Genomic DNA, 19,936 nt, shown 5'->3' on the forward strand with positions numbered 1-19,936 from the left:
ATATTTTCCATGTAGCTTCGGGCTCAAGCTTTTGTACCTCTGTCACGAAATCCGCCAAGGATTGTGCTTTGATCGCTGAGCGAGGTTGATATTAGATATCAAACTCACTTAACTCCGTCGTCCACTTGATAAACCGTCCGGATGCTTCGGGGGTTCAGGAGTACCCTTGCTAGCGGGCTGTTCGTCATCACAATAATTGTGTGCGCCAGAAAGTAAGGGCGCAACCTCCGAGCTGCCAGAACCAAGGCGAAAGTCAACTTCTCGAGACCGGTATAGCGAGACTCAGCATCCTTTAAGATATGACTTAAAAAATACACTGGTTGCTCCTCGCCGCTCGGCCTCACTAATGCTGAGCCCACAGCATGCTCAGTTGATGATAAATAAATGCGAAGCGGCTCACCTACGGCTGGTTTTGTCAGCACAGGTAAAGAATTCAGGTAAGTCTTTAATTCCTCGAACGCTCGATCGCACTCCTCATCCCATTGAAACTTGGTGGCTTTACGGAGTATCTTGAAAAACGGCAAGCTCCGGTCGACGGTCTTAGAGATGAATCTAGACAGCGCCGTTATCCGACCGGTGAAACGCTGCACTTCTCGGAGATTTCTGGGAGGCGGCATGTCCTGCAGCGCCTTTATCTTGCTGGGGTTCGCCTCTATGCCCCGCTCGGTCACAATGTAACCCAAGAAGCGCCCACCTCTTGCTCCGAACAGGCACTTCTGTGGGTTAAGTTTGACGCCATACCTCCTTAGTGTTTGGAAGGTCTCCTCCATGTCCGCGTAGAGGTCGGCCGCCCGGAAGGACTTGATAAGTATGTCGTCCACGTACACTTCCAAATTGCGTCCGATCTGCTCTCTGAAGACCTTGTTCATCAAACGCTGGTAGGTGGCTCACGCGTTCTTCAATCCGAACGGCATTACATTGTAGCAGTAAGTGCCGTCTGCCGTGACGAAGCTGACATTCTCTTGGTCTTCTCGGGCGAGCGGCACTTGACGGTAGCCTTGGTATGCATCCAACATGCATATTAGCTCGCACCCGGCCGTGGAGTCCACCAGCTGATCGATCCGGGGAAGAGGATAGAAGTCCTTCGGGCATGCCTTGTTCAAGTCCCGGAAGTCGATGCAGACTCTCCACTTGTTGCCCGGCTTGGAGACCAGGACCACGTTCGCAAGCCAACTCGGCAATTGTACTTCCCTTATGTGGCCGGCCTCCAGAAGCTTCTCTATCTCCGCCCGGATGATTACGTTCTGCTCCGCGCTGAAGTCTCTCTTCCTTTGCTTCACCGGGCGGGCGTCCGACCGGACATGAAGTTCATGCTGCGCTACGCTTGGCGAGACCCTAGGCAGCTCATGGGTCGACCAGGCAAAGACGTCGCAATTCCGCTGGAGGCATTTGATCACCTTTTCCTTCTGCTTCTCCTCCAGATCGGATGCTATGAAGGTGGTGGCCTCCGGTCGGGATGGGTCAATCTGCACTTCCTCCTTTTCTTCATAAACTAAAGTAGGTGGCTTTTCAGTAATAGCATGTACCTCAACACGCGGCACTTTCCGAGCGGACTTTGATTCGGCCCGGACCATCTCCACGTAGCATCTTCGAGCGGCCAGCTGGTCTCCCCGCACCTCCCCTACTTGATTCTCCACTGAAAATTTGATCTTCTGGAAGAAGGTGGAGACGACCGCCCGGAACTCATTGAGAGCCGGTCGCCCCAGGATGACGTTGTATGCAGAAGGAGCATCGACCACGATGAAGGTGGTGGTCCTTGTCCTTCTGAGCGGCTCTTCGCCCAACGAGATAGCCAGTCGGACCTGGCCGACAGGCAAGACTTCATTCCCCGTGAATCCGTATAGGGGGGAGGGTCGTTATTGGCAATAGTTCGGCTCGGTCAATTTGTAATTGTTCGAAGGCCTTCTTGAAGATTATGTTGATCGAGCTGCCTGTGTCAATGAAAATGCGATGAATAGTGTAATTGACTATTACCGCTCGGATGATCAGGGCGTCATCGTGAGGGACTTCAACTCCTTGAAGGTTCCTGGGCCCGAAGCTGATCTCAGGTCCGCTCGCCCTTTCCTTGCTGCAGCCGACCGCGTGGATCCTCAGCTGCCTTGCATGCGCCTTTCTGGCTCTATTCGAATCTCCGCCGGTCGGACCCCCGGCGATGATGTTGATCTCTCCCCAAGGCGCGTTGCCCCTGTTCTCTTCCTCCCGAGCTGAATGTCGAGGTCGTTCATTTGACGCTCGATGGTGGGCTCCGTGTTGCTGACGGTGATGTTGCTCGGGAGATCGCCTTTCTGTCCTTTGCATGGGGCTCCGTTGCCGATGCTGCCGATCTGGTGAAGGCGATCGGTGGTGGTAACTCCTTGGCGCAGGATGAGCAATGGGGGGGGGGAGGCTCCGACAATCGCGAGTATTGTGAGTGGCCGACTGATGGAGTGAGCAAAATATTGGGGTCCATACCTTCCCCTTGTGTTTGGGCCGATCAGTCGTGACTTGTTGGACGGCGTGCGGCCGAGTATGCTGATGAGGGCGGGCGGCTTCGGCCCGCGGTCCTCTTGGTGGTTGGTGACTGATGGGTTGCTTCCGCTCGGCAGGAGCTGGTTGGTCGCTCAGTGCTTCTTTCCTTCTTGCCGCCTGGGCCTCCTCCACATTGATGTATTCGTTGGCTTTATGCAGCATGTGGTCGTAGTCCCGAGGCGGCTTCCGGATGAGCGATCGGAAGAAATCACCGTCCACGAGCCCTTGCGTGAACGCGTTCACCATTGTTTCCGAGGTGACCGTTGGAATGTCCATGGCCACCTGGTTGAAGCGCTGAATGTACGCTCGGAGCGGCTCCCTCGCGCCTTACTTGACGACAAACAAGCTAACGCTTGTCTTCTGGTGGTGCATACTGCTAGTAAAATGATGAAGGAACGCCGTCCAGAATTCCTTGAAACTGGTGATTGAGCCGTCCGGCAGTCTTCGAAACCATCGATGCGCCGATCCCGAAAGCGTTGTGAGGAACACTCGGCATTTTACACCATCTGTGTACTGATGCAGAGTGGCGGTACTGTCGAATTTACCTAGGTGGTCGTCTGGGTCGGTCGTCCCGTTGTACTCCTCGATAGCAGGGGGCACATAATGCCTCGGCAGTGGATCGCGGAGAATGACATCTGAGAACTGCTGATTGGTCCGCTTGGGCGATGCGTCCGATCGGGGCGCCTTTCCTTTTCTGACGTCCCGGATGGGTGCCTCGTCTGATGAGGATCTCTTGTCTTGATTGGCTTGCGCCACCTCCGACGGCGTCTGGAACAGAGCCCGATGAAAAGGTATTGGGGCGGGCGGCACACCCATCTGTGTCCCGGTCGGCCCCTTGTTTTGCCCCCATATTGAGAGCTGCTCCTGCCGGTCTTCGGGTGGCGCTCTGCCACCCGAAGCTGATGTCGCTTGCTGCACTGCCCGCTCGCCTTGAGCTTTTTGTTGCTGCTCCACAATCTTCGCTGCTCGTGCTTGGACGAGTGCTTCGAGCTCTTCAGGGGAGAGCGTTACCAAAAATTGACGTCCAGCTTCTTCCATCTTCTTGGCTCGAATTCAGGTGCGTTCCCACAGACAGTGCCAATTTGATCCTGTCCGAGCGCTGAGTCGACGGACGCTGGGGACGTGGCACGCTCCGCTGTCTTCTACTGGTAGTGTAGCTCTCCGACGATCCTGCAAAGAAACCGAGCCGGGAGGGGGTTCCCGGCGACGGCCCTCCGACGCTCAAGTCAGGCAACGAACGAGGCAGAGTAACGTGGCTACAGTAAATAGTTGCGCATACCTTCGTCGACGTCTGGGGTCTTTATATAGGACCCCAGAGAAGCGCGAGCGCGTTTCCCGTCGCGTGCACGCTTCTCCAAACATACCTTAACAAGTATGTGTCAGAAAAGTGCTTCTGGCGCCATTCCGCAATCGTCCAGCATATCCCGGATGCGACGGTGGAAGCTTTCACCGTACGATTCTGTGTACGGCTCGGCCACCAACTTTGCTGGTTGTCGGCGGCAGGCGTCTCGAGGATGATATTACCCCGTCTCCTTTGTCCTCTTGCACTCCTTGTCTGTTCTAGGGCCGAGCGGATAGGCCGCTCGGCAAGCATCTCACTCCTGCACCGGTCATGTGCTCGGCTAAGACTGCTCCTGCCTGTGTTGCCTTGCGCACCAGCCGAACGGTGAGCCCGCTTGACCCTTGAACCTTTTTATCGTGAGCATCGGAAACCCGACCCCTAGTCAGGTTGTACTCCATTCGGTTCGGAGACTCCTGGCCGGTCGGCCTTCAAACCCTGTCGGTAGGCTTGCTTCGTCCGATCGGCCAATCTTCGGGCTAACTATCTTGACCTTTGACCTCCACGTGCCGTTGACCTCTTACTGACGAGGATCCCCTGTCCTTATCACCGGATCAAAGGTAATATAAATGGTTTTTGGATTTTTTTTTAATTACCAACGGAATCGGTATTCTGTCGATAAATATCGAAATATTTAATCGACATAAACTCTGTTTTGGTTGGTAAATATCAATTGTTTACCGAAGGAAACAATATTTTCGTTGGTGATTACTGACGAAAACTACATTTTTGTTAGTAATATTTGCTACGAAAATTAAATTTCTATAGTAAATTTTACCGATATTAACGCTTTTTCCTCCAGTGATTACCGTCGGACCCTAAATTCCGTCGGTAAAAGAGTTTATGATAAACCACCTCCCGACAAATAATTTTTCGTCGTAATTCTGTTCCTAAATCACTTCATCGACGGAATTATGATAGAATATTCTGTCGATAAATCTGATTTTTTTTAGTGTTGATCATATATAATTTTTTGAATTTAGTCATAGATAGGCTTTGGTGATCGATAAATCGTTGTTTCAACTAAATCAAGGGTTACGGTCGATATTTTTAAATTTAAGTTTGTTTTCAACTCCTTAAATTTAAAATTTAAGCTTTTAATAATAAAAATTAATTTACATTAATATTTAAAATATTTGAAAATCACTTTTTGAGTCGAAAATCCTGACCACGTGATTGCCTAGGACTCCTTTACTTTATATTAGTCAAGATTTTAAAATTTTAAATTTAATCGTTAGAGGAGTATTCAATTGAAAAATCATCTTCTTGTCCGAGACATTTATTAGACGGAAAATATAATAATGACTATAAAAAATAAAAAATTATACAAAAGTAGAAAAATATATTTTTTAAAAAAACTCAGATGAGCATATTTAATATTTATTTTGATGTTTGATGGCCAGAGTTATGTGAAAAATAAATTAATTGATATAATTTTTAATTTGATTTTACTCTATTTCGATAGGTTTCGGTAGAAGAAATGTTGGGCCCCAATTTGGGCCAACGGGGAGAATCTCCTGCCGAAAGGCCCAAACTTTGCCGCAAAGGGAAACAAAGAGTTCGATCGCCGCCTCTAGAGAGATCATCGGAGGAAGAAATGCTCACCCGATATCTAGGGTTTCAGCTTGCGTAGGAGAGCACTATGGCGATCGACGAGGACGAGGAGGACTTCATCTTCTACGGCACCCCAATAGAGCGAGAGGAGGATACATCCGCACGTAAACGTAAGGCGATCGCCGATGCTGGTCAGCTTCGCAGCCTTCCACTATGGAAGCAAGAGGTCCAAAACTCATCCTACGTCTCCCCGTCAAATTCAAACACGTTGCTGTTTTTTTTTTAAATCTCTCTTTTAATTCTGTTTCTCTCTCGCTTGATGACTTGAATTGGCCTACGAAATTTCACCAATATATCAGGAACATTGATAGATGAAAGGCATATTCTCATTCTCTCACTAACTTAGTTTTCACGTTGGCATGGGTAAAACCTTCTATATCCGATATCCCTGCTTGACTCCACACGAACGCTTGCATATGGGAGGATCTTTCTCTCCAATGCTTTCTTAGCTTGCATCATTAGTCTTTTTTTTTTTTTTTTCATTTTTTGGATCGTTGATGGTTATTGATTTTTTACCAGCTCTTATATCTTTCTACTGGATCATTATATGTCATTACAGTTCGTAGCTATCTATTTTCATGCGCCACATTAATAGTATTGTTGTGGTGGTTTCTTGCTCTGGAAGCATACTTATGGAACTTCCTCTGTTTCTGTCATCTCATCTAGGCTTGTAGTGGAAATTGTTAATTTTTGTTTTCTGATGAATTGCATTTGTCTTGGCTGTATCTAACTATTCTTTTTCTTCTTTTGACTACTAACTCTTTTAGGTTAGAGATGAGGAAGGACGCAGAAGATTTCATGGTGCATTTACCGGTGGATATTCTGCTGGATACTACAATACCGTTGGTTCAAAAGAAGGTTATCTTGAAATTCAAACCCCAAGCATAGAATTGTGGGATTTTACAGTTATGTAGCCATCTGAATATATGACCACACCATTCCAGGATGGACTCCTCAGACATTTACTTCATCACGCAAAAATAGGGCGGAAGTGAAACAACAGAATATATATAGCTTTCTGGATGAAGATGACATTAAGGTACTTGATCTTTATCTAATAGAACATTGGGCAGCTCATTTTTCTCTAGGAGACTAGATATAGGCCTGAACCCTGCTTAATAACATTCTTTAGCTGTAGTCATTATACTGCTAGTAGTCATTTTCAATTTTCATTTTGTGAAACATCATGTATTCTTCAGGAATTGTTCATATGAAACATTCATGTTTACAATATTTAAGAAATCACTCTCTTAAATTAAGCACCTGTACTTGTACTTCCAGTTGGTTAATACAAGTGAGTATATATGAGGTGTTTATCTTGTCATATCAGTTGATATGTTTTTTCATGTGTGTCTTTTGTCTAGTTCATTCCATACTGCTAAGTGGTTATAAATAATACCGCATATTGTTCAAATAGCGCTCCTTTCTAAACTTAAAGTTTTAGCTTCTTAAAGAGATTATAGTTTTCATAACCTCTGGTTGTTGCCACCATGACCGTAGGCTATGGGAGGCCAAGCCCTGGAGACCTCCATGCAGTTTGATACTTTTGGTTTTACTGCTGCTGAATATGCTCGTAAACATGCTGAAAAGGAGCAGCATAAAAGGTAATTAAAGTGTTTTTTTTTTCTGTGAACACAGCAATTTTAAGTGTATCATGTTGTTGCTAGCAGATCCAATTAGGTAGGATTCCCACCTTGTTATTGCAGTATGAGCTACACTTGGTCTATCTTCAGATTTTTGTCTAGCCGTTGTTTATCTCTTAAAGAAGCTTACCCTTCCTTTAAACATCTAAATGTGGTGACAGTCTATGTAGATAGATTCATTTAGTCAAATCCAAGGCTTAAAATCTCGACCTGTGCCAAGGTTTTGGCCCAGACCGGAACGATATCGTTTCGGTATCGTATTGTGCTGTGTGGATACAGTTTCGGTATTTTTTTAATTTATATATAGTAATTATTAGATAAATATGTTTATGGTGTATAATTTAAAAATAAGTTGTATATTGCTTTTATATAAATTCTTCATTATTGAACAACTTAATATTGTTAGAAAAATAATTAAATATAGTTTTCTTTAAAGAAATTGATCTATCAATAACTTGAATTAAAATTGATATATTATGTTACATGTTGGAAGTATTGGTTCTCCAAATTAAGTAATTATGATTATATAAATTAATACAAAGATGCTATTTTATATATAATAATTATATAAATTAACTATTTATTTATTTATTTATTTAAATAATATATATTTAAAATAGTAAAAAAATCAGAATATCAATTAAATATTAAAACAGTAAAAAATAAATAAATAAAAATTATCAAAAATATAAATTTGGTTTATTAGAATTTTTAAATAAAATTTAAAACAATAAAAAAAAATTAGAATATCAATGAACAAAATTTATTAATTTTTTTAAAAAATTTAAATATATTTTATTGGGATTTAATGAGGGTTCATGAAAGCCTTTTTGTGGTATCACACTTAAGTTGAGAATTGTTTTAATTAATTAAATCTATTTTTAATTTTCGGCAAATAACACTGTTCGTGCATCGTGGGACATTGCTGGCGCCGTCCTGCAATTGGCATCGACCTTTTTGGCGTGCAACACGCGCGCTTGACGGACTTGATGACACGACGAAATCCAATCAGTTGTGCGTACTGTGCCAACTGCGCTCCTTCGTCGGAACGGCAAAAACTGTCACGGAACAACATTTCAATCACTGGTCAAATCCAATCAGTTGTGGGACATTGCCGGCGGCGTCCCCCGATGCCTCCAGCGGCGCCGGAGGTGTCCTCCGATTGGCGTTGACCTTTTTGTGCGCAACACACGCACTTGACGCACTTGATGACACAGCAAAATCCAATCAGTTGTGCTGACTTCACTCCTTTGTCGGAATGGTAAAAACTATCCGGCACGGAACGACATTTCAATCACTGGTCAAATCCAATCAGTCTTGATCTTACCAATCGAATATATTTTTGCAACTACTTTGTTCTCCATTTGTCTGTGTTTTTCCTGATGTGATCTTTGGGGTAGTCCAGTGTACCTAAACATAGTGGATTCACAAGTCTGAATAGTTGTTTTTTATGCATATTTGTTCAAAGTGTATGGTGCGAAGGAAACGTTAGTTGATTTACTTGATCAAATTTTCACTTCGGCCAATATCCCAAGAAATGCACTTTTAGGCATTTTGTTTATTAACTAATATGTTGTTTCATATCCGCAGAGTAATCCACTCTCATTTCTGACATTGTTTCTTTCACTGATATGGTGTAAGTCCTTTACTTCGGATTTTAGAATATTAGGATAATCGTGTAGTTTGACACTCTTGTTGATCAAAGACATTCTAAAATATGAGCGCACTAAACTAATCCCATTTATTATTCAATTGATTATGTTCTCATCTAATGGCAAGAGCATAGCACGCTTAGACAAGTTACTGATCAATTACATGAGTCTATAACTTCAAATTACATCAGAACATTGTCATAGGCATGCACACAATTCTGAATAAAAATATCAATGATTTGACATCAAGGGGTAGTGGAATACAGTTGAAAATTCTTCTATATGTAAAAATACATTATTTAAAATATATGTATATTATATCATCTCCTTTGTGCAGTTCTTATTTATAGATGGCATCCTTTAGTTCTTCATTTAGCTATTAAGACAACTCTCTGAAGCTGGTTTGTGTACTTCTATCATAGAAGATTTAATTTATTTTCTTGAGAGCTTTAATAGATCCCTTACTGTAATTTTCTCTCTTTTGTTTTTTGTTATTCTGAAATCTTTTATATTCTTCACTATCTTTTTATATTATTAGTGTTGGTGTTAGGTTATATTTAAAGTTTTGTTGTTGAAGCTTGAAGAATTAACTGTGATTAGCTTTTGTTGTTGTTAAAGTTGCTAGAAGTAATTCTGCCAAGTCCAGGCTCTAGTTTTTTTTCTTCTGTTTGATTGTTTTTTGTTATTTGGGGGCTGAAATGGAGAATACTCTAGTAATTGACAAGAGCACCAGATTATTTACCTTTGCTTTTTTTGACACAGGCCTTCAGCTATTCCTGGACCAGCACCTGATGAAATAGTAATTCCTGCATCAACTTCTATTGGTCTGTCTCTTTTAACTTTGCTTTAATAGCCATAATTTGCAAAAGGTTAAATGTGGCCACTGTAACTTTATCTTACACGTTCTCTATTGATCTTGATAGGTGTAAAGCTGTTGCTCAAAATGGGATGGCGTCATGGTCACTCAATCAAGGATGCACATGTTGATTCTTTATATGGTACTGCTTATTTTGTGTTAGGACCAAGAGTAATATTCATGCTCATACCCATTCCCATTCCACAATACAATGATTCCCATTCCGATTCCTATTCCTAGGAAAGAACCAAACGCCCCCTAAATGTGTCCACTGTAACTTTATCTTACACGTTCTCTATTGATCTTGATAGGTGTAAAGCTGTTGCTCAAAATGGGATGGCGTCATGGTCACTCAATCAAGGATGCACATGTTGATTCTTTATATGGTACTGCTTATTTTGTGTTAGGACCTTTTTCAGTTAATAGCTTCAGATGCTGCAACTAGTCCTAAATTTTGATATAGTATGTATCCCTGTTTGGATATGTAAGCAATTTTTTAACATGAGTTCAGTTGTGGCAGTCTCTTAATTAGTAGTAATTCCAGGTTTCCTGACCTGATTTGGTCTACCAGATGCACTTTCTTTCTGAGAAGCTTGTTACGATAGCAATTTCAGGATTTCCTGATCTAGTCAGTCTACCAGATGCATTTTCTTTCTCAGAAGCTTGTTAGATTTGCATACTTCCTATGTTCTTGTGCAAAATGGGAAATGCCTTTTTCTATCCATGCATGTTATATAAATCAGTTAGTAAGCTAATAAGATTTCCATTTTTTTTTTGTGGAGGCTTAGACGTCCTCCTTTTAATCCAGCAATTTATATAATGAGATGTTGTATTTGGATGTGAAGTCTGGAGCATGATCATTCAGTTGTTTTCTAGGTTCTATTTTATTTTATTGTATTCTGTTCTTCTCTTTAGAAGTTGGTCAATTCCTATAACTCAGATGGGTAATTTATAATTTTTTTAGGCAGCCTAGATAGAGGAGTTATTTGTCACCTCTTTGGACTTCACATTTGAGTGCATTCTTTCTAAAATGTTATACTAGAAATTTTTCTTTATCTTTTGGGTTTTACTGTAAATAAAACTGTGATATTCTTTGATGTTTTTTTTGGCTTTCATGTTACTCCTAGAATCACGCAGAGAAGCTAGAAAAGCTTTCTTGGCCTTTTCTGGTAATGAGGGAGGAGCAGAACCATCACAAAAAGGATCTCATGTTTCAGCTTCTGAAGAATATGACGAAAGAGGGGTTGATGTCAACAATGCTTCTAAAAGCGTGCCTGTAAGTGTCCCACAAAGAAATGATTTTGTACTTCATACTGCTGCCCTGAAATCAAGGGTGTTGCTTAAATAAATTTTATTGTTTGGGAGCGTGGGTTCAATCTTCTGGAACTTTTCTATTTTGTATCATATGCACTTACTTCCATTAAATATGATATACCCCTACTTCATAGCTGACCATAAATTGTTGGTAGATATTCTTGTGCTTCATGTACACTTGTAACAATTTAGACTGCCCTATATGTATATTTCATTTGCATTTCAATTATTATCTGGTTTACAGAGTTTTCCAGTGGCAAATAAGGTCTAAGGAAATCTTATGGTGTTTTGAATTATATCTTGCAACTACCTTTCAGTCTGTGATTGCTGCTGGGTGAAGTACTTTTTTTGAACTGTTTGTAAAGATTATTATAATCAAGTGAATGTATTTAAACCATTTCATGCTTTGTTTTCTGGAAATATTTTGCTTGTAGGTGTGATGCAAAAATGTTGGTACTCAAGGATTGACCTTCTGGAAATATTTTGCTTGTAGGTGTGATGCAAAAATGTTGGTACTCAAGGATTGACCTTCTGGAATTGTTGGGACTCATTATTACCTCTTGTTACCATGAACTGTGATACAAAACAAGTGTTTATTACCAGACTGAAATGCAGGATAGAGGATGCTCAAACTGCAACAGCATGAAATAGGAGGAGGTGATAGTGAGAAGAGAATACAGGGAGTAGAACAGGGAGGAAGAAAGAAAGATGCAAATGAAGAATTGGGAGTGACAGATAGGATTCCAAATTCCAATCAGAATTAAATAAATTAAAAAATTGTAGCACGATAAGTCCGTATAGGCTCAAAGATATAAGTTTTATCCCTAATACCAAAGAAATAAAATGGAGCTTGTGGGGATCTTTTGCTAAATGATTAATTCTACCTCTATTATATTAAAGAAAAATAGAAGGAAAAAGAAACTAAATCTTGGAGAATTACAAGATGTATCAGCATCAAGTAGACTTTTGGGTTTCTCTAACAAGAATGGAGCACTTCTCTTTATGGAGTAATTAATGTGAAATGTAAATATACTAGATGGAGTCGTTGGTGTTTTATACTATATTGGATCCAATTGTTTTATTGGCCTAGTTGCCATAGTCCATGGAAACTTCCAATTGTATTCTTATCTTCTTTATTTTTTCCAAAAACATTCTTTCTTATTGTTCAATCATAAAACATTTTTGTGTCAAAGATCTAATTTGCAATTGGACGACAACATAAATGGTATGTAGCAGCATGTATATCATACATTGGAATCTTGGTTTTGATTTCGTTATGGAAATACAGAATGCACATTCTCAGCTCTCTCTTCAAGTGTTTTTTTCAGCTTGCAAATTTGTTTTTGATTTACATTTGTTGTACTGCACTTGCATTTATTATCTTGTAGAGAGTGGGAAATTCTGCTCACTCTTTATACCTACCTTCCCTAGGAATACGTGGTGCAACCAAAGCAAGACCTGTATGGATTGGGTTATGATCCATATAAGACTGCTCCTGAATTCAGAGGTAACTAAAGCCGCTGGTGATTTAATTGTCCATTTGACCAGAATAATGTTTGATTTCAATTTGTGGTGCTTATTCAAAATTTTAAATTTCTCAGATAAAAAGAGATTGCGCGAGTCTAAAAGCAAAAATAGTGGTATTAAGGGTTCAATGAAAACAGGTCTTTTATCTTCTAACTGTAAGTGTTCACACTTCTAACTTGTGTATTTGATCTAACGCATTATTAAATTAACAGAACATGTGAATTCTAGTTATATGTGATTTGATATTTTCACATTGTTTCTGAAAATTTGTTCAATTGATAATTTGTTACTCAATCATCAGCAGGAAAATATGCTCCAGGCTTTGGTATTGGAGCACTAGAGGAACTTGATATTGAAGATGAGGACATTTATGCTTCAGGTAAATTTCAGAGAATTTTTCAACTTGATCATCTTGAACTTTCACTTGTTCTACTTTTGATGCTTAAGACTATGGCCTTTGATACTGAGGCATTTCAATCTAGTCATGACAATTGCATTATTAGACTCATGGTGTAGTAACTTTGGTTTTAAGTGATTCATATATTCATAGATTAAAAGCTATTGCTCGCATACATATCTGGAAAGACACTTTTACTTTATTCGACTTCTATCAAGTTCTCTTTGATTGTGGTGTTGCATCATAATAAATGAAACAAATGTTTTGGAGTAATATAATTGATGAAGATATTTACATTTGGATTCAAGAAACTCTTTTCTTTTCCAGCTTCATAAGAGTGGATGGTCATTGTGAATCTTCTTCTTGTGCGTCTTCTTAGGCATGCATGTTAACACAGTGTGTTCATTGTTCACTTCCTGAATGTGTCTGTCTTGGTTCATTAATTACAGCAAGGTTGGGTGGTAGAATGTGTCTGTGTTGGTTCATTAATTGCAGCAAGGTTGGGTGCTATATCATTCTGCATTTTCTCAAGTACATTAAGATGAAGAATCATAAAATTTCTAATATGAAAAGGCTATCTATCCTTTTTCATCTCTACTATGGATAACATTGGGCTGCCTGCTTGTATCTAAGACATTGTGTTTAGGTTTTGACTTTGAACAAACTGAAGTTGAAGAGGATGAGCAAATGGGCGTGATCAGAGATACTAAATACAGACTTGAAGGAAGAAAATCAGGCAGTTTACCTGGTTTTAAAGTTGCATCAAGTTCTGACTATACAATTGAAAGGTAGTTGCTAAACTTCATCTTAGCTTTCTAAGGTTGTTTTGAGTTGCATCAAGTTCTGACTATACAATTGAAAATAGTTGCTAAACTTCATCCTAGCTTTCTAAGGTTGTTTTGATTTTCAAAATCTGTGGAAACTGCAGTGATGGAAGTGTGATATCTTGTTTTTTTTTCCAACCTTTTACTTTCTTTTTAATTTTCAGCATACCTGGTAGATAAATAATATATGCTTATGTACTCCTGTGAATAAAACTTTGTATAAGCATATGTATTTGTGACTGACAAGTTTTCTCCCTTTCCCCTCCACCAAACAGATTTCACCCTCCTGTTATCCCTGCCAATTTTGATTCACATCACAAGTTCTCTGCCCCTCTTGAGACTGTATTTAAAGTTTCTGAATTACCTCCTCCTGAGGTTCCCCCTCCAGAAGACAGTAGTTTGAGATTGTTGATTGATGGCTTTGCAACTCTGGTTACTCGCTGTGGAAAACTTTTTGAGGATCTTTCCAGGGAAAAAAATAGGTCGAATCCCATGTTTTCTTTTCTCACTGGAGGAGATGGTCATAATTACTATATAAGGAAGTTGTGGGAAGAGAAGCAAAAAAATATCAATCAGGTATACCTGGCGGAGGATTTAAAGTCAAAAGGATCTGTCGAACGCATGACAGCAGAAAATCGTGGAAGAATTCTAGGTGAGAAGCAGTTAGAGAGAAGGTCCAAGGAACCCAGCACCTCAGCTGCCGCCAAAGAAATTCATTTTCAATCAAATCTATCTGATGCATTCACCAAGCCATCATCCCTTGTAAGTTCTAATTTTGTTACTCTGCTGTAAGTTCATTTGCCGAGTCTAGTTTTACAGGAATTACTTATTTGATGACACCAAATTATCTATTTCCTTTAAGAATACCAAGTACTGCCTTTCTGTATCACAGGTTGGAGTAATAGAAAATGCAAAAACTTTCAAAGATGATCCTGCCAAGCAAGAGAGATTTGAGCAATTTCTCAAGGATAAGTACAAAGGAGGCTTGCGTTCTACACAACCTTTAGGCATCATGTCAGAGGATGATCGTGCTCGGGAGAGGTTGGACTTTGAAGCTGCAGCAGAAGCAATCGAAAAGGGTGAGCAAAATCCAGTAACAGCTTCTCCATCAATGGGGCAGTTAATGGATTTCTCAGGTTCCATTGAGCAACAGTTCATATCATCAACTGGACCGACAGTTAAGTCTTTGTCTTTTGAAATTGTGAGATATCTCCTCTCTTTTAGCTTTTAAATTTCTCTAATATATGTGATACTATGGAATTTTTCAGAAGACACAAGATCCTTCAGCTGAGAGTAAGATGACCAGCAAAGTTTATCCGAAGAGGGAGGAGTTTCAGTGGAGGCCAATGCCTGTTCTCTGCAAACGGTTTGACATAATAGACCCTTTCATGGGGAAGGTACTTCAGTAAATTTCCATCATAGCTACTGGCATTTAAGATGGTTTCCTTTGAGTTTATGTTTTCTTCTGAAACTACTCTCTGGGGGAACCATTTATATTTTTGCATATATACCTTAAAAACCCTGTTAATGGAATTGTCCGAGAGTTCCCAGAAAATAATTATGGGCCATAAGTGAAATTTTTAATTTTATTTGTTGACTGCATACTGCATCCCGCATAATTACACTCCTAAACTGCATCAGATTGCCTAGCAGAAATATTGGACCACTAGATCATATATTGGCTGTCTAGACTGCATTAACTCATATTTGAACTACTTGAAAGGTATATTAAAGGCAGTCCTTCACTTCATAATCACGTGATGATATACGTAAAAGTATACTCGGAAAATTATTGTTGGTCTATTCCCTAAGTATTCTCCTATAGTTTTTTTTTTTTATCATTTTGCATATCCATCCTTGATATTTGGATATATACAAATAATCCCAAGCTCTTTAATATTTACAAATAGCTCTCTGAATGACAGATACCTATAAATTGATGAGTGTCTGTGTGTTGTTGGCATGGGTTTAGCATAGTTTGTTGTTATTTGCACCATTAGGATGTCATATAAAGGATCCAAAATGGGTTCAACCTTGATAAATGCGTGTATAAAATTGCTTGTCATCAGTCAGCATATACTTCCTTTTGCTTTAATCTGCTCCCATAGTGTCTCTTTCTTTTATTTTTATTATTGTTTTTTTTTTAAATAAGGAAAAGGAATAATGTTTGCCTCCAATAAAACATCCATGCGATAGAAATATAATGTTTACTAAGCCATCATAATTTTTAAATAGCTTTTCTGGTAGCTGAGAATCACCCTGAAAGTTTTTGGTGTGATTTGGTTATGGTGAATCAATTATAAAATCCAGAATCTGTGAATCTAAGTAAAATGTTCAGGGACCTGAGTTTAAATGTCAAATGTTTATATTCATGTTAGGTTCACATTTCTTCTTTATTTGATAATGTTCTTTCTCAGATTCAGCTTGTTTGCTGCAAATTGATATTTGAAATAGTTTCTTTCTTTGTGCAGCCTCCCCCTTTGCCAAGACCTAAAAGCAAGATGGATACTCTCTTTTTTATGACAGAATCTATTAGGGAGATGAAACCTGACGAAACCATTTCTGCCAAAAAAGAATCTGTGCACTTACCGCAGTTTGAATCAAAAGAATCAGAGAAACTAATTGACACCAATAAGCCTGAAATTCAGCAAGATATAGCAACTTTACAGAAGCCTGTCGATCTATATAAGGTACTCATTTTATCTAGCACTGAGAATGAGATTATATATACCTACAAACTAATACACGGCTACAAATGAACTGTTAAATGCATGCTTCAAATGATGCAAAGGCCTGCTTGAGATAAATGTGTTGGAATTTGTATCTAGTTACTACTCTACACTTCATGTAACTAATCTTTATTTTCATGGATCCAGGCAATTTTCTCTGATGATTCAGATGATGATGCAGATGCAGATGCTGGCACTTTTACCAAAGCCGCTGATCCCATGAAGAAGAGTGAAGGTGCCAACATGACACTAAACCGCTTGTTTGCAAGTGATTTTTTGGAATCTTTAGGTGCAGAGCTAGGCCTGGAGGTTCCGCCTGATGTACCCAGCAAACTTCCCAAGGGTGACAGTTCATCTGTAGTTGGCGAAACAGCTAACACTGGAGAATTGAAAGTTGCTGGAAGAAATGGGCAATCTCTTCAGACACCAGAAGCACACAAAGTACCTCAAAGTAGTGAAGTTCTAGCTTCTGGGCATAACGATTCTGGAAGTAACAAAAACTGCACTCCTGGAACAGGATTCTCTTTGGATGCCAATTTTGACAGTTATCATGGCAAAGGGAATGTCAATAGATATGCAAGTGTCTCAGCAGGAGGTAGATTTTCTGATTTGCGCGAGGAAAATTTTGATCAAGAAAAAACACAATTCCTAATTCCAAGTAGCAAAATTCATTCAAGATATGATGGGAATTCTCCTGATTCTTCTAGTGATCATCAGGAGCCTATGGAAAAGGGAACTAGTAACTCAAGGAATCGGCAAGGTAGAAGCAGAAGTCCGGATTCTGATTCTTCAGGTGGTAGATATCAAACAAAAAGAAATAAATCTCATTCAAGACGTCATAGAAGAAATAGGACTCCTGATAGTACTGATGAATATCAATCAAAGAGGAAAAAATCTAATTCTAGGCATCGCCGCAGGAGCGCAACTCCAGATAATAGTTCTTCTAGTGATTACCGAGATGGTTTTCAATCAAAATCGAGATCAAAGAGGAGTTATCATCATGATAGCAGTAAAAAGCATTCTGAACATTCAAAGAGGAAAAAGAAGCATTCTGTTCATTCAAGAACAGACCATCGCAAAAATTATGACTGAGTTCTATGGATAAATGAAGGCACATCCCTGTGCACTGTAAGTTCTTATTGATCACACCTGTCCTTTTTGGCTAAGGACAACCTGCGCTAGTCTTTTTTTTTTTCATGTTGCTCATTTGACCATCTTCTGTGTCTTTTTTTTCCCTTTGCCACGATCCTCTGGTCACTTTTCTTGACTGTTTATTTCTTAATCAACACTTATGGTGTTAAGAAAACCTGCACAAGTCTTCATTTTATATTGCTCATCTGACCATCTATTTTGTCTATTTTTGTTGTTTTCCCTTTGCTATGGTCCTTGGTCACTTTTCTTTTGACTGTTTCATTTCTTAAGCAGCATTTTTACTTTATTTCCCTGTATGTATAATGGCGATACTGCATGTAGGATAAAAAAAATCACTTTGATTTTGCTATATATCTTGCTTGGAACTTTTGTAGATAGCTACTGTGTTACTTGAACTAGGGTACAAGTATCTAACAAATGGATTCAAGTGTCTCTGCTTCTAAAACTAATGCACTTTGATCCATAGGGATATTGAGTGTGTATTTGCCTGATCCAGCTTTGATTTTCATAAAACAAAATTAGGACTGAAAAATGAAATTGTTGACGCAAGTAAAATAGATTACCCTTCCTGTTCTGGTTCTGTATGATGTATAACCATACACGTAGACTTGTCTCATTGTATAACCAATTCACATCCGGAGAAGCAAATAGATTAATTGCTTCAATTTGTTTCAATTTTACATTAAATTACTCTACATGATTTCCTTCATTGGGAACATCATCATCATCTTTGTATAACTGGATCACATCGGGCGAAGCAAATGGAGTAATTGCTTCAAATTGTTTCTGTTTCAGATCAAATTAATTTATATGATCCCAATTTCCTCACTGAGAAGACCATCATAATCATAAAATCTGGTATTAGAAAGCCCATAATTATTTTGTGAAGCTATGATTGCAACTATACAGGCTTTTCTAAATAAATTTTTTCTTCTACTGAGCTCTATGCCAAGAATATATTACAGTACTATTAAAAGTGCTGGAAAGACATGTTTTCGGAATTAATTTTTGGCTGTGTTACCCTGCTTATGTTATTCTTACCACACTGCTTACTCTTGTTCTCTTTGCAGATCTCACTGCCATGATGATCCTCACTGCCAAGTCTGGTCAGCAGCTCAAGCTTGAACGCCCACTCTACTTCAAACCTCTTTATCAAGTCAAATATCTATATGTAGATGTTGCCTTCAACTCAGTTTCTTTACTGCTGATCGTCTCATTCTCCATCTCCATCGTTCTCTCGATGATGGTTCGACCTTAGTGCACCACAGCACCACTGGATGTATAATTTTCTTCTTTGAATTTTAAAGGTGAGCAATTTCTGTCATTGTATGCAAGAAACAAGCAGCCTGGTTTCCACTAAAATTTTAAACGTTGGAATTTATTGAAATGGACAAGTCATGAAGTATAATTAGTTAACTAGGCTATACTAATTTTTTTTATCAGACAATTCTGTGGCGTTGGAATCTTGTGTCGATTTAAATGAATCAAGCTACAAACTGTTCTGTAGGACATGTACTTTTAATAGTGCTTAATTCCAGTCATAAGATTAAGACGTTAAATAACAGTCAACTAACGGTGATGTCTTTTTCTTATGTATAATTTAATAGGCTTGCATATGTTTTTTTCCTTTCATATGACCATCAGTCAGTCATGTGTAGTTAATTGATTTTTTTTAGTTGTTGATGTTCTCACAATCATTTTTAAGTTATTGATTTTCAAAGAGGCAAATACCTAAATGGTGCCCTTGTGAACCAAGAAGTCTATTTGGAGATATCTTAATACAATTATTTATTTTATTGTTAGAAGTATTTCACCAAATACCTTAATAAATGATATCTTATAGCATTAAAAGGAGGAGAAATCAATAATGCTAATGACTAACTGGTAATAGTCAGAGTCAATTGTAAGAATATTTTGATGTTTATAAAACTGACCTTTTTTTTAAAAAAAAAATGAAATATGATATAGAATCTAATGAAACTTCCCTAAAATGAAAGTGTCGAAAACAGGCACTTGTCAAACTCAGTCTTCTCCGGCCTTAAAAAAAAATATTCATCAAAACTAAATTTTTATAAATGATACTTTTTTATAATTAAACATTTAATGACGCTCAGTAAGTAAAGTAACCAGAGTTGAACATTCGATTACCTTTAGGATTAGTTGAATTGTAACAACTGAACACGGTGGTTAAAAAAAAAATTAAAAAACAAGAGTCGAAGATTTGGTTGATATTTTAATAATCATAAAATGAAAGAATTTGTATTTGTAGGTCATAACATTGTAAAGGGCAGTTTGAGAAATTTATTAAACATTGTTACCTAAACGAAAAATCGTCAAAACAGTGCCTTTGTCCAATACGTTAGTTCTAGTTTACCCGAAGT

At 39.1% G+C, this 19,936-nt stretch overlaps 1 protein-coding gene across 2 annotated transcripts; it reads left to right on the top strand.

Annotated features, from left to right (window-relative positions):
• The first annotated feature begins 5,390 nt into the window (after nt 1-5,390).
• LOC122055416 (G patch domain-containing protein TGH homolog) lies at nt 5,391-19,064 on the top strand. Of its 2 annotated transcripts, none has more exons than XM_042616847.1 (17): nt 5,391-5,627; nt 6,229-6,319; nt 6,406-6,500; nt 6,962-7,065; nt 9,519-9,580; nt 9,680-9,754; nt 10,740-10,888; nt 12,358-12,433; nt 12,528-12,608; nt 12,755-12,832; nt 13,497-13,638; nt 13,950-14,436; nt 14,567-14,851; nt 14,943-15,071; nt 16,146-16,364; nt 16,551-17,531; nt 18,626-19,064. In XM_042616847.1, the coding sequence occupies exons 1-16, from the start codon at nt 5,490-5,492 to the stop codon at nt 17,493-17,495; spliced, it is 3,156 nt and encodes a 1,051-aa protein (XP_042472781.1). In that variant the 5' UTR covers nt 5,391-5,489; the 3' UTR covers nt 17,496-17,531; nt 18,626-19,064. The 2 variants fall into 2 exon arrangements, with proteins under 2 accessions (XP_042472781.1, XP_042472782.1); XM_042616848.1 differs by lacking the exon at nt 9,680-9,754 and adding an exon at nt 9,924-9,998.
• Nucleotides 19,065-19,936: the final 872 nt, after the last annotated feature.

This window comes from Zingiber officinale, chromosome 3B (assembly GCF_018446385.1).
Source record: "Zingiber officinale cultivar Zhangliang chromosome 3B, Zo_v1.1, whole genome shotgun sequence".
In the NCBI taxonomy this organism is placed as follows: Eukaryota; Viridiplantae; Streptophyta; class Magnoliopsida; order Zingiberales; family Zingiberaceae; genus Zingiber; species Zingiber officinale.

What these genes read in the sequence shown, in the direction of transcription:
- LOC122055416 (XM_042616847.1), top strand. Translation starts at nt 5,490, where the DNA reads ATGGCGATCGACGAGGACGAGGAGGACTTCATCTTCTACGGCACCCCA. An exon ending in GAAAAGGAGCAGCATAAAAG is followed by an intron (nt 7,066 to 9,518) that starts GTAATTAAAGTG and finishes TTTTTGACACAG; the next exon opens with GCCTTCAGCTATTCCTGGAC. An exon ending in ATGCTTCTAAAAGCGTGCCT is followed by an intron (nt 10,889 to 12,357) that starts GTAAGTGTCCCA and finishes TACCTTCCCTAG; the next exon opens with GAATACGTGGTGCAACCAAA.